This window comes from Ochotona princeps, chromosome 13, assembly GCF_030435755.1.
Source record: "Ochotona princeps isolate mOchPri1 chromosome 13, mOchPri1.hap1, whole genome shotgun sequence".
In the NCBI taxonomy this organism is placed as follows: domain Eukaryota; kingdom Metazoa; phylum Chordata; class Mammalia; order Lagomorpha; family Ochotonidae; genus Ochotona; species Ochotona princeps.
The window spans coordinates 14,041,481-14,065,496 of NC_080844.1; the positions used below are offsets into that span (position 1 = coordinate 14,041,481).

Below are 24,016 nucleotides of genomic sequence, written 5' to 3' on the forward strand. Positions count from 1 at the left end.
CTGAACTTGCAACTATTTGTTTCAAAATTTTTACAGTAAAAATAGTAACATTCTATCACACTTGCTTTCTTTCCCATAGCCCACATTAAAAAACATAACTGTCCATGACATGAACAGTCCTGCAGTTCAATTTTTCTAGTATCTACATTAAAGATACACTACTGTTACTGGGACAACTGAATGAAGGAATGCTTTTTATTTTTTAGAATGTTTTTGGGCACTCACAGGTAACTAGTACAATAATTTTATCTTCTAGAAATATTGTACTGACATTCAGACTAAATGTTTTTCAAATTTAACTGCTTAAATGTCCAACTTTAGTTCTTCACAACTGTTCAAATTAGGGGAATGGACTATTCTGTAGTGTGAATTTATTTGCTTCTTCCTATCTCTAACAATTTATTGCTTCCCTCATAGTCCCAGAAAGCATCACCTAACTCAAGTATGCTGGGAGTATGCTACAAGAAGTCACGAGTTTCCTTTGGGTCTTCTACGATTTGGACAAAAGTCAAAGAATGAAGAAAGTGTTCACCTGCTCTAAGGCCTGTATATGGCAACAAAATTATTTTTATCTCTTGTTTCAGTTCTAATATTCACTTCTTACAAATAACACACAGTCGCATGTATTTTATAGTTTCAGTCTTATTTATTTTCTTGTGGAATGCTAGGTTTAATGTTACAGTATGGTTGTCAAAGCTACTGAAATGTGACAAGTGTAGGTATGTCTAAGTGCTGCAGAATGGTATAACTAATGATTTAGAACAAAACACCTATATTGTACAGCTGAGGTCTGATGGTTTTAAACCAAAGCCTTTGTGTATGGCCAGCCACAAACTTTAGGTATGTTTATTACCTGTACATTTATATACAAATATATCCCATACATTATGTATGCACACAGGCATGTATTAATTTATGTGAAATTTAGAAAATTATATATACATGTACATACCTGCATACCTATATACATGCACCAGCCCTCATCACTGAAATCACTTCCATGTCCAATTATTGCTGCCCAGTGTAACTACATGATTTTAGTTCCAATACTGGGTATCTTTTTGGGTGCAGGTAGGGTAGGTTTGTGTATATGGATATATTCACGTATGTTTGTGTGTAAAGGAATTCTCCCTTTTATGCTCCAGTCATGCGTTACTACAATAAACAGTCTTCACCATAGGTTTTGGAATTCTAAACAGTGTAAAATCTACTCTGGAAAACTGTATATATTCATAGTTACAAAATATATATATTATATATATATATGATTGAAACCTATTGAGTACTTAAGTTCTTTGAATCTGGCTAAATCCTAGCCATTATATAAATTTAAAAAGAAAAACACCCCCTTAATAGGATGTTATGGCAGCCTTAAATATACCAGTACCAGTATTTAGAATAGTTATTATATTTTAAAAGTTGACAAAATGATGTTAAAGTTTCAAAAACACTATGCATTTGCATTAAATATATAAAGATTTTCACCAAAGGCCTGGTTCAACTCATTGCCTAAGATTGACCAATATTTTAATCATTATTCTTGTATTTTTAAAAGTATGGCTCATTAAGGCTTTTATACAAAAAAAGCCCTGATTTTAATCAATTATAAAAACAAGTTCTATTTTTAAAAAAATGTACATGAACACTAAAGTACTCATGGAGATCCTATTGTACAAAGTGACTGTCAGGGGAGGCCTGTTCCTGGTGGGACACCTCCTGGTAGCCCTGGGAGCATGGCGGAATCTCACTTGGTTCCTCTGCTCTGCAGCTATTCAGCATGTAAAATTCAATCACTTCACATTAACATTTAAATTTAATACAGTGCAAATATTTGAGACTGACTTGTTCCCACCAGTGAAACCAGAGCCAGCGGTATGCTGAATATTCAGGTCTATGTACACATTGAGCTAAAAGTTCACCATAAACTTAAAAATTGCTGAATATCAGCAGAAATATAACTGAACTAGCAGCAATTACATTTACAGTATTTGATAGTTATTTGAGAGAATGCATGAAATTTTCCAGGCTGTACTCTGAATCATACTGCTCTTGATCCCAGAGATCACTCAGGTTTTCAAGAATTGATTTCATACTTGCTCTTCCAGAGGTTGAGGTGTCAGCTTTTTCTGTTTTGCCATCCTTGAAGAAAGATTGAAAATTATTAACTTCAGACATTGTTTCTTTAAAATACATCAATACATGTACATTTAAGACAGACTGCCCAAACACTGGTTGGTTCACTTCTCCAGTGCCCAGCTAGGGGAGGGCCAATCCGAAATCAGGAACTCGGAGTGTCTCCTGTGGGTGGCAAGGACCCACCTAGCTGCCGTCCTCAGTGTGTGTGAGCAGAAAGCTGTGATGCAGCTCAGGGCACAGGACTCCAACAGGGCAGCTAACTGCTGCACGAAAGGCCTACCACGACACTTAAGATTTAACTCCATTTTTCATTACCATTTCGAAATATGCTTATTTATGTGTGTGTGTGGTGTAGTGTGTGTATACAGTTAAATATCAGCCCTTTCTTTTAGAAACATGAAGAGTGACAAACATTATGTCCCTTCTCTATAGACAGCAATCAGCAAATATCCCTAAGTCAAGGACACGCTCCAACCAAAGATCAAAATAAGTTTTAACAGTGCTATATTAACATATTCTAACACACACTCCATTAATGCTATTGAATTATCCCAATAATGGTCTTTCTGGCAGTAACTTTTATTTTCTTTGGAACTTTCCTTGAGTCCACTGCTTGCTGAAAGCCACTCTATTAGAAAGAACCTTCTTATGCACAGCTGTCTTCAGATAGCTACCGTGTTTCTCTGAACCACCTTTTTTCTAATTTAAATATTCCCCATTGTTTTGACCTGACTTCATGATACGATTGAAGAACCTTTCTGGCCATTAGGGACTTAAAATTTAACACTAAAAACTGCATGTAATACTGTAAACATGCTTTCATTCACTCACACACACTACAGAATTACTTCCTCTAAGAAGTAGGTTGGATGCTGTAATTTTGTTACTATTAGCTAGTTTAACTTCATTATAAGGCCATGTCTCATTAATACTTAACCTTTCCAGAGCCTTAATTAAACCCAACTCCATAGTTTGTTAGATTAATATTTCCAGCTCACATATCCTTTTGAATATTATCTGATGCATTAATTCCAATCACCCACAATAACAAAGGCTCCAGTTATTAGAATGTATACTATGTGCCCTTCCCAAGTGCATATACAGTGATTTCAGTTTATTCTCACAACCCTTGAGGAAAGCAGACCCAGAGGCTCTTGGGGAGTGGCCTGCCTGACAGCCAGTTCCTGGGCAGGATCAGAAAGGCCCCACCTGCTTGCAGCAGGAAAAGAACAGCAGCCTTGAGGAAAGAGTCATGCTGGCGCAGCTCCTGGTATGTTGACAATTTCTATCTGAGCACAAAAATTTCCTGTAAATGGTTATCTAATGGATAATAAGATGAATGCTGTTTGCTCCTTCCTTTAATATTCTCACAAACTGTTAAATTCTTTACCTTATCAAGAGTAAACAAATCCAGAAGTTGATCAGTCCCCATACTCTGCAAACTGGCATTCTCTTGACTAATAACAGTATTTGCTATGTTCATCTTGAATTTCTGTAAACCCATTATCTTCTCTTCCAGTGTTCCTCTGGTTATCAGTCGATACACATTAACCACACGTTTCTGAATGAGAAACAGACAAGCAACTGTAGTTTAAAGTGATAAGCTTTGAGATTTGCCAAGACTGTATTACCTAATCAAGATTATTTTTATTTTGTCTGGTTCCAGGAGCTCCAAACATTTGCCGAAGCCACAAATTACGGACAGTGATCCAAGGTTTCTTACTCTAGGTACCTCAGAAGTAATTGATTGACTTGTCCAAGGTCACAGCCCTTGTTAAGGTCAGGGAAAGAACCAAGGCTTCCTTTGAGGAGCAGTGTTTTCCTAACACCTGAAAACAGGTGGCACTTACCTGCCCAATGCGATGTGCCCGGTCCATGGCTTGGAGATCTCGCATCGGGTTCCAGTCATGCTCCACAAACACTACCGTGTCGGCGCCAGTCAAGTTAAGCCCCAGGCCACCAACGTGAGTTGTAAGTAACAGAACATCTATAGATGGATCATTGTTGAACCTAAACATTTAGACAGAAATGTTTTTTTTTTGGTAAGACTCATATAAAATAAGCTGTTTAACAAAACAAGAGGACAAAGGAAAACACTGCTTTAAAAAATCCTTGTCACATTTGTATGACCTCATGATTGAAAGCATCCTATCTAAATAGTAGGACTATTGCCTTCTAAAGCTAGTCAGAAACTTCATAAATAAGACCAGGAGAGTTGTGTTTGATAATATCACATAAATACTAAGTTGCAAAATATAATTAAATACTAATTATAACTAAGATAAAACTCTTTAAGTGTGAAAGCATGAGTGGGGAACAGGTTAGATCTTACAGGGCAGGTAGGATGAAGAGTGGTTAAGCTGACTAGTGCCAGCCCTGGGGAGGTACAGACAAAGGCCATTTAGGAGCTTCTGGGGAAAAAAATTGCAACCACCAAGCTACCGTTATATTTCTGTGAAGCAAGCCAATTAGCTTTGGATTTTATATGCATTATGCTGTTTATCTCAACAGCCCTATAATCATACGCGAGACCTTATTTCAGACACACGGAGAACACTGCTTGCTCAGGAAGCAAACATGGATCTGTCTCCAACTGAACAATTTCTTAGGGATGCCGATGAAAAGTACTCCATATCTGGAAGTAAGTAGGTTTGAAACAGAATGCGGAAATCTGCATTTTTGCAAAGCAACCTCAAAGGCCTTTCAAACAGAAGCTGCAGCCATCCTCTGCCTCCAGTGTTGTCAGCAGAGAAGCAGCTGTTAGTTAAGCCCTTTGTTTCCTTCTAACCCTTCCCCACAACGAATCTGAGTGCTTTCCTAATATAGTCATTGTTTCCCTTTAACTTATTTGCACAGTATTCAATTGGATTTCTGCATTTCCATATTTAAAAGAGAATTTATCTGGGTTGAGCTGCATAACAAAAAACACATTTATGGAGTTAGCCAATGAGAAGAAGTCAGGAGGCAAGCTCCCATGGAAGCAATGATGTATTTACTACAGACTGATTTACAGTAACAGTTTTAGAAGTCACTTACCTGGAAACAATGGAATGCCTCTGCCCAGGAGGTATGCTGCCATCTAATCTCAAGTAAGTGACAGAAGGCAAGTGTGGCTTGAGAAGATCATGTTCCACAATGTCGAGCATGCTTTTAAGCTGACAGAAGATCAGTATCCTGTGCTGGGCCACAACAGATTCCGTGCCACTCTCTGAAGTGCCACCATTTCCCAAACCACAGTCCAACAGCAACTTGAGAGGAAACAAAAAACCATTACATAGATGTTTAGCATAAAGTAGATAACCAATTTTACTGCTGACAAGTACTGCTTTCTGTGGAAAGAAATGGTTATGTCTGAAACCTGGAGAACACATCAGCATCCGGACCTAGCTCTCCTGCAGGCACTCCACTGTTTACCACTTCAGGACGTTATCTGGCATTTGAAACTTAAATATAACTAGTCATAAGAATATTGGTGCCCAGCGAAGCAGCCTAGTGGTTACATCTTCCCTTGCACGTGCCAGGATTCCTTTCTAGACAATAATTTATCTTGACCTAATTTCAGCAGTAGCTAAATTCTGCCCAATTTTTCTCAAGGATTCCTCATACGAAATGGTTTCTAAAGCCTTTTTCCTTCCTTGTTTATTTTAAAGGTTGGGAGATAGACAACAGCAACAGAGACATCCATTCACTGGTCCACTCCCAGACGCTGAGAGCAGTAAGTACGGCTTCCTGCTACCTCCGTGTGAGGTCCAGACTGAGTTCTGGACTGCTGGCTTTGGCCGAGCTCAGCCCAGGATGCTGCACGCATTCATGAAGATCTATCTCTTTTTGCCTTGAAATGACAGAGAAGTTTTTAGTAAAACTGCAGAAAGAAGAAAAGGTCAATCACTACTCAAATGTAAAAAAAAAATGCATTTTTATTTGAAAATAGCTCTAACTGGCTAATTCCTTGAGTATGTGTTTGTGTGTAATATACCAACTTTGAAAAATAATTGAACATTGTATAGACAAAGTATGGTGAATCAAAATGTTTGTGAAAAATGCATATTATAAAACTATGGATTTCAAACTTTATGTGAAGGTAAGATCTGTATTTACTTACAAGCGCGTGAGTGTGCTCCTATTTGCTTGTTCAACCATCAGATGCCCGCAACTGCTCCAGCTTGCGACCAAAGCCGAGAGCTACAGACCCAGTCCAACTCCTGCATGTACGTGGTAGGTGCCGAATGACTCGGGGTCTGTAGCAGCACATGGCTGGAACAGGGAGCCAGAGGCAGGCACTGCAGCAGGCACTCTGAGATGCTGCGTCCTAGCTGGGGGAGCTGCCCACCTCTACATTTCTCCACCTTCCCACAAACTCCTGGAAGCACCTACACAGAATTCAATCTAAATGCAACGGTGGGGTAGACACTTGGCTTGCCAGTTAAGTATCAATATTCTGTATCAGAGTGCCTGGATTTGCATCCCGGCTCTGCCCTCGTGGGGACTGATGGTTCAAATAGTTGGGTTCTTGTTGACCCAACTGGAGAGACCTGGCTGCAATTTCCAGGCTCCCTGCTCAGCCTCGGCTGGGTGGAGGCAGAGGCAGGCAAGACAATGTTCGCAGAGAGCGACAGTTCATCACTTTAGCTTTTAGGATTCCAGTCCACTACTTTAGTGACAGAAGGACGCGCAAGTACAACTGATACTCTTCAAACTTCATATAAGTTAGTCCAGAAGATGTCATTTCAAAATCTGTATTAATTAGTTGTACTCAATGAAATTTATACCAGAGTAACTATTATAACCTGAAATATTCACTAAAGTCTCTAAATTTTATGGTATGATATTATTAACACAAGTCAGAATTAACTGATACTAATGTTAACACTTTGGGGCTCAAAATTCATTATTTTCACTTAGCTTTTTGAAGTCATTTTTTTAAAATTCTATTGAAAACCATCACCAAAAGATTGACACTCCGCAGAAAAACCAAATTTAATTAAATAATCAGAGATACACAGACACACTGTAATCAGAGTATTCAAAGTGCTGAAAGCAAGTGTGACAACTGGTCCCCTAAAAGGTATCCTCAATAAGACTAACTCCTGGGCCCGGCATGGTGGCCTAGCAGCTAAAGTCCTCACCTTGAAAGCCCCGGGATCCCATATGGGCACCGGTTCTAATCCCGGCAGCTCCACTTCCCACCCAGCTCCCTGCTTGTGGCCTGGGAAAGCAGTCGAGGACGGCCCAATGCATTGGGACCCTGCACCCGCGTGGGAGTCCCGGAAGAGGTTCCTGGTTCCCGGCACTGGATCGGCGCGCACCGACCCGTTGTGGCTCACTTGGGGAGTGAAACATTGGACGGAAGATCTTCCTCTCTGTCTCTCCTCCTCTGTGTATATCTGGCTGTAATAAAATGAATAAATCTTAAAAAAAAAAAAATAAGACTAACTCCTGACGTCAATTTAAAACCATGGAGTACATTACCAAGAAAGTGAACAGCTGCACACAGATTTGAATATTTAATAATCATATAAGGGACCTTTAAAGAAGTTTGCAGAAAAATGGAATTACTATGGCATAAAAATTTCGAAATCTATGCATATGAGGGGATTTGAAAAATTTTATGGAAAAGGCTATGCATGGATTTAAAAACCTTTATCTAAAGGACCAGTGTTGCTGTACAGTGAGCTAAGTTGCCACCTGAGATTCTGGCATCCTGTGAGTGTCAGAGTCCCTGTTGCTTCAGTTCTGATCAGGCCTCTGCCAACATGCTTAGGATGGCAGAGAAAGATGGCCCAAGTACTTTGACCTGTGGTGCCCATGTGGCCAAGTTCCAGGCTCCTAGCTGTGCCCTGGCCGAGCCCTGGTCATTGCACCTGTTTCAAAAGTGACCCAGTGGATGGAAGACTTCCCCCTTCCTGTCTCTCCCTCTCTCTGTAACACTGCCTTTTAAAAAATATGGAATTAAGAGAAGCTTTAGCAATGTTTTCATGAACTTGTATAAAGTATTCTCGTAAGTTTGACAAGGTTAAACATAAAACATAAAGAACTCTTCAAACCCAACAACAAAAGTGCACCAATATTCCAATCAAAACACCATCAAAAGATTTGAGCAAGCATTTTCTCAAAGATTAATGCCCAACAAGCTGAAGAGATGCTAAGCTCATTAGTCAGAGAACAGCAAATTAAATCTGTAAGGAGATTATTACTTCAGAACCACCAGGGTGTCTATAACTTCCTTTCAAATTAAATAGTTAATTTTTTTTAAACCAAAACAAAACATAATACACGTATTGGCTTCTAGGGATACACCGATTTACCTCATCTTACACACGAGGCCCAAGCACTTCACACAAGACATACGTACTTGTTTCAAAGCTGAGAGTTTAGGTGCATGTTGAATATCATGAAGAGAAGAATTCTGAGCTGCCAGCTTTTCAGCAGTGCTCTTGAACTCTGGATGTTGAGATGTTAAGACTAATGCTGGATGGTTACACAGTTTACGTAAGTACTGTAAAGCCTTTGAAAGGAAAAAGTACAAGTCCATTTTACATACTACACATATTTTTATTTTTCCTTAACTCTTACGCATATCTCGTATGCCTTTCTCCTTTACCAAACTCCTAATTATTCTTCAAAAACCAGTTTAAATGTCCCGATACTTATATAATTTATATATGAATATACCTCAAAAAATTCATGAAAAATGGAACTAGATATTTATACAGTTTTATTAATCTAGCTACTTGAAAGGGAAAATTGGGGCCACAGTCTGTGACATGAACATCCCATAAGGGCACCACTTCTCGTCCTGGCTGCTCCATTTCCAATCTAGCTTCCTGCTAATGTGCCTTGGAGGGCAGCATATTGCCCAGCCCTGGCTGGTGTGGCCACTAGGCAAGTGAAGTAAAAAATGAAATTTTTCTGTCTCCCACCCCCCCATCTTTAAAATAAATAGATTTCTAAAAAATAAGCATACTAAAGTAGAGTGAGACAGAGAGGTCTCCCATCTACTGATTCACTCCCCACACGGCTACAACTTCTAGCATTCGAACAGCACTCTGATGTAGGTCACGGGCATCCCAAGATAAGCTTATTTATTTTTTTAAAGATTTACTGACTTTATTAGAAAGGCAGATGTACAGAGAGCAAGAGAGAGAGAGGAAGATCTTCTGTCCAATGATTAACTCCCCAAGTGAGCACAACGGCCAGTGCTGTGCCATCCGAAGCCGGGAACCAGGAACCTCTTCCGGGTCTCCCACGCGGGTACAGGGTCCCAAGGCTTTGGGGCGTCCTCGACTAATTTCCCAGGCCACAAGCAGGGAGCTGGGTGGGAAGTGGAGCTGCTGGGATTAGAACCGGCGCCTATATGGGATCCCGGCCCATTCAAGGCGAGGACCTTAACCATTACGCTATTTCGCTGGGCCCCCAAGATAAGTTTAAACCACTGCACAGCAATGCTCTGCCCAAAGACAGTTTATTTCGCAATGAAGAAAAACAAAACCAACTGAAATCCTTTAAGACTGCGTGCATTGGGCCCGGCAGCGTGGCCTAGCGGCTAAAGTCCTCACCTTGAAAGCCCCCAGATCCCATATGGGCGCCGGTTCTAATCCCGGCAGCTCCACTTCCCATCCAGCTCCCTGCTTGTGGCCTGGGAAAGCAGTCGAGGACGGCCCAATGCATTGGGACACTGCACCCGCGTGGGAGACCCGGAAGAGGTTCCAGGTTCCCGGCTTCGGATCGGCGCGCACTGGCCCGTTGTGGCTCACTTGGGGAGTGAATCATCGGACGGAAGATCTTCCTCTCTCTCTCTCCTCTGTATATATCTGGCTGTAATAAAATGAATAAATCTTTAAAAAAAAAAAAAAAAAAAGACTGCATGCATTGTGGCACAGAGTGAAGCCACCAGACGCAATGCAGGCACTCCAGTAGAGTGGGAGTCCCATAAGGCTCAAGGCCTGGCTGCTCCACCTCTGATCCAGCTACCCGCCAACGTATCTGGGAGACAGGTTTACTTATTTTTCTCCCAGAAGGGAAGGAGTCTATATCCTGTTCACTGCTTTATTTAATCTTGCAGTTGACACATCACATTTTGTATACTTAAAGAATATTAATTTCTAAAGTACTCTATTTTCATATAGAGACAGTGTTTATTTGATCTTCTATATAAAGAGCCCCACTAAAGAATATTCAGAATTTACTTGACTATTATGATAAAATTATAATCCATACCTGAAAAACATGGCCTGTAGCTTTAAGCTTTGGTTTTTCAGTTTCATCAGAAAGTGTAGCTGAAGAAACTGTTTCATCAACATCACACTTGGCACGAGACTTGGCAAAATCTTCATAGAGCTGAATCTGTAAAACCAGGCGCATAAATACAGTCAGTATACTTATGTCACAAAACAGATCACTAGGAGAGGCCAGCAAGGGCAGCAACTCAAACTCTTCTTATTAATGAAGGAAAAAAAGGATGAACAACTCACTACTAATACTACAGCTTACCCATTCCACTTTGGTAAGCTTCTCTAACATTCCATTTCATTTCATTTAGAAAATAAGCATCACAGGCATCACCTGCTTGTTAACACACTGGTCACACAGCGCCCTCCACCCCACCCTGTTTCATGAAAACGTGTCTTACCAAAAAGGAACCTAAATCCTTTCAGATTTAATGAGAACAATTCTCCTTATTTGGCATGACACACAGTTATACCAACTTAAATATATTCCAAGACATCAAATTTTTGAATACTGTTACTACTACCCTAAAAGTTAGAATTCATCATATTTACTTGAAGTCTGGGTTTCTGCCCTATATGTGCTAAATAATGTAAGTCAGGAGAAAGTAAACAACTAAAGAACAAAACTAGAGAATGAGGGCCTGCGCATGGTAACCACCACCCCTGGAGATCCCTTCCTGCACACTGCTGAACTGTGTTATTCCAGGGTATCAGGGTAGCTGTTTCTTATATGGCATCTTTAAACTATCTACTTAAAATCTCTTTATTACAATCTCCCTTTAGCATGGCTTTCAAGAAATATTAACCTATTCTCACCAAATGAAGTGATAGGGAACCAGAGCACTGAGACGGACATTATAGAAGAATCACAAAGTTCTACGTCTCCAAGCCAGTGTAACAGTCACTAAACCCAAATTGAACTGGAGAGGGGAAAGACAAGTTTCTGGGAATGTCTGTGTATCCCTAGTTCATAGGACTATACATGAAATCAATTCCTAATGTTGAAGCACAGTAATGCACACTAATCTAAAGCACAATCTTTCAGAAAATTCTGACTTAACAGGTCATGTCTTATGTCCTTAAATTGCAAAGAAAAGCTCACAATAAATGCCTTTAATAGCTGTCTCTGTGTACAAAACCAGAACTCTACAGTTGGCAACATTTATTTTGAATGGTTACAGACAATACAATAGTTCAAAAAGGATGAGATCCCACAGAGCATGATTTGAAATTCTACCCTGGGGGCCTGAAGTACCAGCATCCCATACGGGCACCACTTGAAGTCTTGGCTGCTGCAATTCTGATCCAGCTTCCTAATAATGGACTGGGAAAGCAGCAGAGGGTGGCTCAAGACCTTGAGTCCCTGCACCCATGTGGGAGACCTGGAAGAAGCAGATGGCTCCCAGCTTTAAGACTGTCTCACCTCTGCCCATTGCAGCCATTTGAGGAGTGAACCAGTAGATGGAGGATCTTTCTGCCTCTCCCCTTTTCTCTGTAACTCTTTCAAAGTAAATCAAAAAAGAAAAGAAATTCTACCCTGATCTGTTTTAGCTCTATGACTGTGGGCACTATATTGATACTTTCTGAACTCTGCTTTCCTTCTTTGCAAAAGGAAGGGTTAACAGTCTATGAATGCTGTTGTGAGGTCACATTTGCAGGTAGACATTTGGTCTCAATAATCATGGGCTTACACTGGAATCCCCCTCTTATCCTTAGTTTTACTTCCCGTGATTTCAGCTATTCATGATCAAAATAATCTTTAAACATTTCAGAAACAGGCTATGTGTTGAATTTTGAATTGTGCATCACCGCCTGTGATGTGACCCATCCACTGGCCAGCCCATCTGTGCTGTTTAGTCACCTGGCAGCTGTGTTAGTTATCAGACGGGCTGCTCCATCATGATGCTACTGCTCATCTCATTTTATAGTGACTTAAAAACACCAGGGTAGTGATCCTAGCAATTTGGAAACATCAAAAAGAAACTGTGTCATAAGTGCTTCATTTAAGTGAAAAGGAAAAGTTCTCAGAAAGGAAAGGAAAAAAATGTTGAGGTCACAAACATTCATAAATAGCAAAACACAGTATATATAAGAAACTCAGTGCTACCTACAATCTTGGACATCTACAAGGGTCTTGGAAAGTATTCTACATGGGTGAAGAGAGGATATCATATTTCCTCATCAATTTAACCTTGAAACCTTTCAAATTAACTAGACATATAAGAAAGCAATTATAATACTGAATTTTGTAGTAATATCATACTCAAAACATGCATGTAAACTCATTCACATGGCTAAACAAACTGGCCTCCCCTATATCTGTGTGAAACAGAATACTCCATAAAAACTGGGCAAGTATTCCTCTCTGTCTTTCCTCCTCTCTGTATATCTGCCTTTCCAATAAAAATAAGTAAATATTTAAAAATAAAAGGACTGGGAAAGTAGAAGCGAAAAGTTTTAGTGGCTTATATAAAAACACAGTGTCAGTACAGGTACCACAGATAACCACAAACACCAGAATTCTCACCTGGAGAGGACTGAGTGTGCAGTAATAGTCTTGAATAATTTTAGGTGGAAGATCCTGTAAAACGTCTTCTTTCATTCTTCTTAAAAGAAACGGCAGTACTTGGCGGTGCAGAGCATCCATTGCAAGAACACCTGTGTATCAAAGAGTGTTGCTTCAGAAAAGTTAGGAATACATGATACTCAACATGCACAGGCCTCAGAATTAGATCTTTTTCATACCTGCTTCTTGTTCTCGACTGGAGCTTCGAGCATCCCTACTTGCTAATATAGGTTTACCATATCGAGCAGCAAACTGGCGTTCAGTACCCAAAAATCCTGGCATGAGGAAATCAAATAATGACCACAGCTCCAAAACATTGTTCTGAATATAAAAAAGGAACATCAATTATCTTCTTTTGTACTGAAGATTATTTCTTTATACTTAAAAAATGTAAAATTATGAAAAACCATTATGACAGAGATGAAAGATTATCACATTTTCAGGTAAAGGCCATTTAAGTCTCTTAGTTTAATGTGTAAAATTCAGATCAGTATCCTTGAAGAAATCATTATATCCTGTTTGGGGGAAATCCTCTAGTCTCCTCCACCAGAACAGGCCTTGGTCCAAGTGTTTATTTTCTACTGTTGGCATCTATGAAGTAGTGAATAGAAGTGCAGAAAGATGATTAAGTTTCTGAGTCTTTTAATATATCATTGATACTCATTTACAGCAACATTCCAGAAATTTGGCTAGCATTATAATTTCAACAAAGGAAACCTGCAGGACTTTAGTTGTAAGACAGATCCATTTGGCATTTATGGGTCACAAGGAAAAATTGAGTTATTTCCAATTCTGCTGAAGAGTCATGGAGAAAGGAAAAAAAAGAAGTTGAGCATTTTGGATGCCTGTCCAATACATATGGCTCCTCCCTCCTGGAAGCCCCCTCACCCCGTGCAGGCGTCTACTGACCATGACCCCTGCCACATGGACACTCTCCTTGCTGCAGGCCACCACAACTCTGCACTGCAGAAACCCACTTTAAGCTTCAGAGCTAAACTGTTCAGGTGGAAGAGGAGAAAAAGGGGGCCTTTAAACAAACAAAAATCCCCAAACTTTTCTTTCCATTACATACTCTTCTTAAAAAACATTTTCTTTTTAAAAGATAGTTACAGAGAGAAGGAAAGAGAGAGATCCTCCATCCACTGCTCAATCCCCCAGCACGGCTACAGTGGCTGGACGTGAGCCAATCTGAAACCAGGAGTTTTTTCTAGGCCTCCTATGTGGGAGTACAGGGACCCAAGGACTTGAGCTTCTCCAGGACATATGCAGGGAGCTGGGTTGGAAGTAGCACGACGGGACTCGAACCGCCCCCATATGAGATGCTGGTGCTGCAGGTGGAAGCTTAGCTGACTATGCCATTGGACTGGCTCCTAAATACTGTTTTTCAAAGATTTACTTATTTGAAAGGCTGTGCGTGTGGCGGGGAGGGGTAAGTAGAGAGGAACGGGAAGTAAGAGAGAAAAACAGAAAGCGAAACCTGCCGAGATCTGTGTCCCAGGTACACTAGCAGGAGGAGGGTCAGAAACTCGGCCCAGGCACTGCAGTGCAGGCTGCACGCACCCCAATCTGTGCCTTAACCTGCTGTATGCCACGCTGGCTGCACCCCATAAGACTATAAAGCAAGTCTTCGTAATTCAGGCCTAGTCTTTTTTTCCCTCTTTAAATGTACTTTAAAAAACAACTTTAAGCACTAATCCTTAGATTTACAAGATAATACACAAAGAACTAAATACCCCCCATGTTTTTCTGAGCCATGTAATCGCTTTCCTTCAGTTAACTCCTGAGGGTTATGCGTACCACTCCTGCATGCTGACTCACCACTGACCAGTTCCAGCATTTGCATACTGGATCAGACTGTGCACAAGACTACAGACAGACAGGGGAACCGCCAACCGGAGTAGAAGCTTACTTAACATCCTTCAACTTCGGGCACAAGACTTCTATTTATACTGCTACATACCAGAGGAATTATTATAAATGCAATTATTGAAACATTATCCCTAAAAACAAAAACCAAGCCAAACTAATCCCCCCCCCCAAAATACTTCCATTAATTAACTGCCAAATTCCAAGCCTACTTGACAAATGCTTTTGTTAAAAAAAAAAGTAAATAATTACCTGGATTGGTGTTCCAGACAGAATAATCCTGTAATTAGCAGTCAACTGCTTGACTGCTTTTGATAATTTTGTTTTTCCATTTTTGATGACATGGCCTTCATCAAGAATGCAGTAGTTAAATTTAATATTTCTAGGGAAGAATAAAGAAAAAATTTAGCATCTTCACCGTTAGGAACTATGCAAGGAATTTCTGAAACAGGCAGAGTCTTACATTGTGAAACTTAATTTTTCTAAAAGAAAAGCCTTCAGGTCTTACCTAAAGAAGTCTATGTCATTCCTTACAACATCATAGGAAGCCACTATCAGATTGTGCTTTCTCACTTGATGCTGTAACCTTTATTTAAAAAAATAAAGATGAAATTAGGAAAAAGGAGCTCTGCAAAGTTTTTAAGCACAGTTTCAAAGGCAGAAAAGTCAGGTATTTGCACAGTCTCCAGTGACAGAGAACATTTAATCCAGCTTTGGCAGCCACAGTATCTTATGCCCTCGGCAGAGACTCGGGGGTGTGTCCCGAACAAGGTCAGCCAGGTCTGGTACTGATCTATCCACGAAGTGAGAACGCAGGGCTGACTAAGGTCATCGTAGCTCCAAACCTCAGCCTGAGAGCCAGTTGAGACCGATCAGCTGTTATGAGGAAGAGCAAATGGCAGTAACCCAAAAGCAAGAATTCTTCAGATGTGCTGATCAAAATGTCAGCCCTGAAATTCTCAAGTTCGTAAATTTTATATTTGCTTAAGCTACTCAGCTGAATTTCTATCACTTATGAATCAACTCTAACAAAAGAACCCAATAAACTGCTTAAGAATATAACTGTATTATCTGCCTATATTCAGAACTACACCCTGCCTTCTAAGCTAACTGCCTTTGGACTTCAAGCCCCAAGTCTCAAGATTCCGTAACTTCAAATTTAGACAAAGATATACTTCAAAATTTTGACTAGGAGGATCCACAGATTTTCTGACGTTTCTTTCTTTCCTTTTACTTATTTGAAAGCCAGAACAAAAGCCAGCAAGTGAGGGCATGTACACTTCCACCTGCCAGCTCCCTGCCCAAGCATCAACAGGAGCTGGGCTGGGTCAGGTGGAAGTTGGCTTCCCCAGCAGCTGGCAGGAACCCATGGACCTGAGCCATCATCCACCACCTCTCAGAGTCCACATTATTAGGGACCAGAACAGAAACTGAAGCAGGACTCAAATATAGGCACTCTGCACTGTAACACCTACCTCTTAAAATACATAATCATATAAATGTCAAACTGCTTAGTTTTTAGCTAGCAAGTGCTTTAATAATAAAGCTAAAATTTTTAAAACATCATTTGATTCATAGGGGTCAGCATTGTGGCACCACGGGTTAATCCACACAGCCTATAGTACCAGCATCCCACAAGCGAACACCTGGGAAAGCAGCAGAACAAGTCCCTAAGCCTCTGCATCCACGTGGGAGATGCAGAAGATCCTGATTTCGGCCTGGCCTAACTGGCTATGTGGCTTCTGGGGGAAAGAATCAGTGTATGAAAGATGGCTTGGTCTCTCCTCTCACTCTGCCTTTCAGATAAATAAACCTTAAAAAAGAGAGGGGGGCTGACGCAGTAGCCTATTGGTTAAAGTCCTTGCCTTGAACGTGCTGGGATCCCATATGGGCACTGGTTCACATCCCAGCAGTCCAGCTTCCTATCCAGCTCCCTGCTTGTGGCCTTGGAAAGCAGTCAAGGACAGCCCAAAGCCTTGGGACCCTGCACCCACGTGGGAGACCTGGAAGAAGCTCCTGGCTTCGGATCGGCACAGCACCGGCCATTGCGGCCACTTGGGGAGTGAACCATAGGACAAAAGATCTTCCTCTCTGTCTCTCCTCCTCTCTCTATATATCTGACTTTGCAATAAAACAAATCTAGAAACGAAAAAAAAAAAAGGGAAGCAGTAAATGTATGGACTTGTCTGCAACCTGTCACTTTCCAACTTTAAAAAAAAAAAGGGGGGGGGGGCTGGCCAGTGGCATAGTGGGCTAATCCCTCACCTGCATCCTATATGGGTGCTGGTTCATGTCCAATCTGTTCCACTTCCAATTCAGCTCCCTGCTGTGACATGGCAAGACAGTGGAGGATAACCCAAGTCCTTGAGCCCCTGAACCCATGTGGGAGACTGTGCAAAAGCTCCTGGCTCCCAGTTTCAGATAAGTTAAACTCTGGACACTACACTGGACAGTGAACTAGCAAATGGAAGACCTTCCTTTAAGAATCTTATTTCCCTCAACTACCCCTCCAGAGGGGGAAAAAAAAGACCTTAAGTGTGGACCCATGGCTGAGGGTTGAGCAATTCAGACTCCAGTTAAGGTAGATGTTACACCCATGTCAATATGCTGGCTCCCGTCCTGGCCCCCTCCCAATTCTAGCCTTGTGTTCAAGTTCAGCTTCACGTAGCAGTAGCACACGACACCATCCCCTAAGCACTGGATCCCTCCGAGAGCACATGGCGGGTTCACTGACTCCCTGGCCCTGGCCTGGCCCAGCCCCAGCTACTGCAGGCAGTGGGGGAGTGAGCTCTGTCAATGTGAGGTCTCTCTCAAATAAGTAATAAAACAACTTCTTAGAATCCAGATTCTTCTTTAAAACACACACACACACACACACACACACACACACACACACACACACAAAACTAAAATGGGCCTCTATTCTTGCAAACGTAAACAGGAACACAACAAAGAAAAAAGAGCTTTAATACTGCCAGTGTGAACCAAGTCCATCTTGGAGCAGACGAGCGAGGGAGCAAGGCAGAAAGGACACTCAGGGAAGCGGCAGAGAATGAAAACCACAGCATGGTCCCGCAAAAAAGAACATACAGAATGAGCCCAGTCTTGACAGCTTCACACTTCAGTAGTCAAAAAGATCAACTGGATACATCATGGCTTACATACCTGAATTCAATGAGTTTCATTGTGAATGCGTGCTGAATCAATTTTCTATGTCTTATAACCAAAGGAACTGGAAGTACTTAGAAACTAAAACTTTTTTTTTGGGGGGGGCCCAGTGTGGTAGCCTAGCAGCTAAAAATCCTTGCCTTGCAGATGCTGGGATCCCATATGGACACCGGTTCTAATCTCAGAGGCCCCACTTCCCATCCAGCTCCCTGCTTGTGGCCTGAGAAAGCAGTTGAGGATGGCCCAAGGCCTTTGGACCCTGCACCCGTGTGGGAGACCCCAAAGAGGCTCCTGGTTCCTGGCTTCGCATTGGCACAGCACCGGCTGTTGTGGCCACTTGGGGAGTGAATCATCAGACAGATCTTCCTCTCTGTATCTCATGTTTCAATAAAAATAAGCAATAAAATAAAAGTTTTGTTTTGTTTTTTACAGTGCTTACCTTATTCTTTCTGTAGGAGGTCCAGTATAATGCAATGGATTCAAATATTCTCTAGAGCAAAATTTCCCTACTTCATCCACCCAATGACCTGTTAACGTTGGAGGACATACGACCAAGGAAGGAAGTGGCATACATTCTGCCAGTTTTGATCTTGCATATTCCTGGGCTCTGTATAACGGAAAAAACAGTAACCACCATGCTTGCTTTAACAGACTCTGGAAACCTTTTAAAATCACATTTTAAGTTACCTGTGACAGTGATCTCCCGCTAGGATGCAGATGGACTGCAAAGTTTTCCCTAAGCCCATGTCATCACACAGAATTCCATGAAGCTTGTATTTATTCAGAAATGCTAACCAGTTCACACCATCCTAAAGTATAAAAAGAAAAATTGTAAACGTTAGCAGGTCATAGAAATAAAAGAACTATAAAAAGGGTGTTTACACAGAGTCTAGAAGAGAGGCACAAAAGGTTTACAGTGCTGCTTCCCCGCCCCGAGTCCTGGCCACGCCCCTTGTGCTGCGGCTTGCTGCTCAGGTGCCCGGGAAGGCGGAGAAGATGGCACACATACGTGGGTCCCTGCCGCTTTTGTAGGAGACCAGGATGGAGTTCCTGGCTCCCGGTGTTCACCTGCCTAAGATCTGGGCTGTTGGCAGCCATTTATGGAGTAAACAGTGGATGGAAGCTCTCTGTTTAAGTTTGCCTTTCACAAAAATAAATCTTTAAACTTTGTACAGACCAAGAACTTAAAAAAAAAAAAAAACATTTATTCATTCATCTAAAAAGGAAAGAAAAGCGAGATGGCAAGGGGGAAGGAAGGGGAGGGGGACAGACAAGAGGTGTTCTGTTCACGGGTTCTCTCCCCTGCTAGGGACCAGGTTAAAAGCCAGGAGCCAGACATTTCATGATGGGGACCAGGTGTATCATTAGGAAGCTAAACTGTAACGAGCAGCCGGAAATACAATCAGTGTTCTGGCTGCCGATGTTACACATGGAGGCTTAACCTGCTGAGCCACGATGCCAGTCCCCGCAAACCTTTATCCAAGCAAAAGGGAAATGAATGGTCCTGAGATACTAAGCAGAAGATTGTACTAAACCAATTTTTACACCTTTGCCAAGTACATTGGAAAAACAAATCACTATTCATGTTTACAAGATAAATATAAAACTTACCTGCTGATATTTTCTGAGTTCAGCATTGATTGGTACGGGAATTTTATAATTTTCTAACTTTTTCCCATCTAACAATTGCTCCAGAAAGTGTCGCTCTTTGGCTTTCAATTGGATTAACTCTTCGGACATATTTGGAGGGTCTGGAATGCCAGCCTAAAATGATTTTTAAGTGTGCATTAAAGCTACTGATTCAAAATTTGTCATGCTCAGATTTATCAAGTAATTTTAGGTATTATTAATGCAAACACACAGTGACATGTGGTTGAACAGATTATCAAACAGCCACCTGAATACCAAATCTAAAGGAAACCCGAACCGCAGCACCAGCCCAGAAGACCCTGTACGCTCTTCCTAATCATAACCTCCTCTGCTTTCGTCACCATGTATGCACTTTCCTATACCCACTTTCCTATACCTGTTCATGAACTTCAGAAATATGGACTCCTCTGTTACAGATTCACTGATACTGTTTTATATGCTGTCAGCTTGCTTTTGTTCCAAAATAAGACTCCACAATTTAAATATTTGTTTCAAAAAGAGTTGGGAGGAGCCCAATAGACTGTTATAAATAATACTAATATACTCCCAAAACTCTGTGCTGGTACACAGGTTGAATATATTTTATGGGAGATACGTAGAAAGGATTCGGTAGCTCATTTTTGGAATGAGTATCTTCAACTTTATCAGATATTAACCAACTTTTTTTTCTTTAAAGAATCCATCCAGCTTCTAACCATACTTTAATGGTAAGAATATAAAATCTGAAGAACCGTTTGGTAGTTTCTTAAAAAGATAAATATACAACCCAGTAATTTAATACCTTGGTATTCACTAAAAAAAAAAAAAAAAAAAGCATACATCCATACAAAGCCTTTTAGATGTACATACTCAGAACAAGTACTTATAAGCATCGAAAGCCACTAAATAACAGGGTATATTGTTGGTAAATGACAAAACGTTCCATGTTTATACATGACAATGTATGTAAACATATGTAAATAAGCAACACAAGCTGTAGAATGGATGATACGTATAACAATTTCTACAATTACAGAAATCCCATCCAAACACTGTATGGCAGAATGCTCCTGGTTCATCCCTTACTTAGACACCTGTTGCCTGCCCTGGCACACATGGCATTTCTGCCATCGAACATACTTTCAAATGCTCGCATGTTAGCCTTGATGTCTTGCTCCATACTCCCACAGAAACTTCATTTCCTTTTCATAGTTTTAATAACCGTTTTTCAAATTTCCTGTTCATCTCAACTTGAGTCCAGAGAAACAGTTTTACCTCTAGAAAAGTATTTACAAATTATCATTCTTCTAGAAACTAGTATCTGATTCCGTGTTTTGCTTTACGAAAGTATCTATTAAATTATAAGTCTTAATGCTTATAATATTAAGATTTCAAAACAGTTATCTGTTTCTGGTCTGACATGTTTTTAACAGGACTGCAAATATTAAGGCTGCATATAGAAAGCATACACCACAAGCCATGTCTCCCCTTACCTCAAGTGGCATGAGTCTGATCAGCGTTGCGAAGCACTGTGTCGCCATGAATCTCACACTGTCTGTCTGATCACTCATTCTTCCCAAGACGGGCACCACTAAAAGGACGATATAGGGCACAATGCCAACGTCCAGCTGCTCCATTACACCTGAGTGAGTGATGAAGGAGACTTCAAAACCATCTGGAGCTGATATTTTCACAAAAGCATCTACCAACTTGTGAGTTCTCTATCACAAAGGAACACACTGACTGGTAGTCCCTCAAGGCCAATGATACAATTATAATAGCATTTACTTACTGCTGTCTCAGTGAAAACATAACTTTCTCATGATTAAAAACTTTTTAAAAATTGTATTTGTCTGAAGAAGACTGAAGAGAAGCCTTACAAATAAGATTTTAATAAGAATATTTGGACAATTTTCTAGAATTCTAATGTGAAAACCAAGTGAGTTATGTTGAGTAAGGTAACAAAACTATCACACAAAGATTTGTTCCAAATTTGCCACCAGTTTTTTTTTCCTCCCTCTGTTTTTATTTCCCAACAGATTCTTGACAAATACCAACTGGACACAGTGACCCTAATAAAGCACACTGCTCCAGTAATCTTCAGCTTTTTCAATCCGTTTCTACTGCCTTGATCTCCAACCATCTTTCTTGGTCTTTAAACACCTCTCAGATATCTTGAGTTTAAGATTGTTGGCATGACTATACCCTTACAAAAGCACCCTGCCTATGTATTTGTTATCTAGGCATTCTTGGCATTTTACACTTAAGAAAAAAATCAGGGTCCAGCACAACAGCCTTGTGGCTAAAGTTCTCTCCTTGCATATGCTGGGATCCCACATGGGCTCCAGTTCATATCCCAGCTGCTCCACTTCACATCTAACTCCCTGCTTGTGGTCTGGGAAATCAGTCGGGGACAGCCTAAAGCCTTGGGATGCTGCACCCACATGGGAGACCTGGAGGAGTTCTGAGGTTCGGGGCTCCTGGCTTCAGATCAAATCACTCTGGCCATTGTGGCTACCTGGGGAGTGAAACAGTGGATGGAAGGTCTTCCTCTCTGTGTCTCCTTCTCTCTATAAATCTGAATTTCCAATAATAAATAAATAAATAAACCTTAAAGGAGAAAAGTACTTTGAATGTAATGTATAAAATATAGAATATCTAACAGTACTTGATTCATATCAATGAAACAATTACCACAAAAAACAGATCAGTTATTATTAATAAATGACATAAAACTATTTTGTCTATTAAAAAGCTGTCTTGATTGTAGGCATGTGACAAAACAGCTTTTAGGGTACTTGGGTTTGAATACTAGTTCTGCTCCTGGTTTTTGCCTCCTCCTAACGCATACTCTAGAGGGCGGCTTAAGTAGTTGCATTATTGCCACTCATGTGGAAGACGGACTGAATTCCAGGCTCCTGCATTTGGGCAGATCTATCCCTGGTCATTTGTGGATATCTGGATTGTGAACCAGCAGATAGGAGCACTCACTCTGTTCCTGCACATTTCTAACAAAACAAATTTAAAAAATAAAATGTAAAAACATGTCTTGGGACAGCATTTAATTAGTGGTTAAGACTCCAGCAACCCATATTGGAACACTCGGGTTTGACTACCAACACCTGACTCCAGCTTCCTGCTACTGCAGAACTAGGACACAGCAGCAATCACTCAAATAACGGGGTTCCTGCCAACTATATGGGTGTCCTATACGACAGTCAAAGTTCCTAGGTCCAGCCACAAGTCCATGAGGTGCATTTGGTGAGTAGGTCAGAAAACGGGAATTCTATCTGGCTCAAATAAACACATTTTCTAAAAAAGAATTTAAATGTTTTGGGGCTAGCGCTGTCGATGATGGCAAAGGCCAGCTCATGCAAAGCCAACATCCTTTATAGGTTCTGGTTTGGGACTGGCTGCTCTACTTGCAATTCAGCTAATACACCTGGAAAAGCAGCAAAGGATGGACCAGGCACCTGTGCTCCAACACACAAATGGGAGACCGGATGAAGCTGCCGGCTCAGACTGGCCCAGCCTCAGCTAGTGTGGCCATCTGAGGAGTGGGCCAGTGGGTGGAAGATCTGCCTATCTCCCCTTGGCCTGTCCCCATAACTCTGATTTTCAAATAAATATATCAGTTTGCAATGAAATCTAACAATACTTCAAAATAAAATATAATAAGTGGCTTTCTGGGGAGAACAGGCATATTATTTATGTAAATATTTGAATAAATTAATTCTATTTTAACCACCCCAAAGTACAATATCTGCAACTTCTGAACAGTCTGTCCAAATAAAAAGGATACAGGCAAGTGCTTCAATTGCACCCTCTTGTTTGACATTGTCATCAATCGCTCCAAGCCACGGAAGAACCTTCTCCAAAAAAATATTCATTGTTTCCATGGTAGCTATTTTGCTCATAACACCAACACAACGAGCAGCCATGTGCCTCACTGCAGTGCTGGGGTATTGAAGGCACATATAAAGATGAGGCAAATGCTGTACCAACTAAAAAACAAAAGTCACAGGCAATCAGAATACTCTTACTAGACAATCTACTCTTTAAAACATAGTAACAGTCCATATTCTGACAAGTCCTCAATATTCCAAGTGACTCTAAATTCAAAAATGTATTCAAATATCTTAAAATTACCATCAAAACATCCAATGTAGAAAGTCAAATTAGTAGCCAATACTGTGGCCTAGTGAATAAAGCTTCCACCTGTAGCACCGGCATCCCGTGCAACTACCAGTTCAAGTCCCAGCTGCTCCACTTCTGATCCAGCTTCCTACCACTGTGCTAGGAAAGCAGCAAAACATGGTCCAAGTACCCGGGCCTATGCACTGAGTGTGATACCAAGAAAAAGTTCCTGGCTCCTGTCCTCAGACTGGTCTAGTCCTGCCTGTTGCAGCCATTTACGGAGTAA

At 40.9% G+C, this 24,016-nt stretch overlaps 1 protein-coding gene across 1 annotated transcript in view; it reads right to left on the reverse strand.

Annotated features, from left to right (window-relative positions):
• Positions 1 to 622: 622 nt before the first annotated feature.
• The window catches only part of BTAF1 (B-TFIID TATA-box binding protein associated factor 1), a 97,372-nt gene continuing 73,978 nt past the window's right edge, over positions 623 to 24,016 (reverse strand). The window contains exons 24-38 of the mRNA XM_058672045.1: positions 23,396 to 23,597; positions 21,087 to 21,235; positions 19,576 to 19,728; positions 18,652 to 18,773; positions 18,404 to 18,571; positions 15,305 to 15,382; positions 15,049 to 15,178; positions 13,110 to 13,251; positions 12,892 to 13,022; positions 10,354 to 10,479; positions 8,489 to 8,641; positions 5,173 to 5,384; positions 3,987 to 4,146; positions 3,527 to 3,697; positions 623 to 2,139 (exon numbers count right to left, since the gene is read on the reverse strand). Of these exons, the coding sequence (XP_058528028.1) occupies positions 1,996 to 2,139; positions 3,527 to 3,697; positions 3,987 to 4,146; positions 5,173 to 5,384; positions 8,489 to 8,641; positions 10,354 to 10,479; positions 12,892 to 13,022; positions 13,110 to 13,251; positions 15,049 to 15,178; positions 15,305 to 15,382; positions 18,404 to 18,571; positions 18,652 to 18,773; positions 19,576 to 19,728; positions 21,087 to 21,235; positions 23,396 to 23,597 (2,241 nt within the window). The 3' untranslated portion in view covers positions 623 to 1,995. The remainder of the gene's footprint in view (positions 2,140 to 3,526; positions 3,698 to 3,986; positions 4,147 to 5,172; positions 5,385 to 8,488; positions 8,642 to 10,353; positions 10,480 to 12,891; positions 13,023 to 13,109; positions 13,252 to 15,048; positions 15,179 to 15,304; positions 15,383 to 18,403; positions 18,572 to 18,651; positions 18,774 to 19,575; positions 19,729 to 21,086; positions 21,236 to 23,395; positions 23,598 to 24,016) is intronic.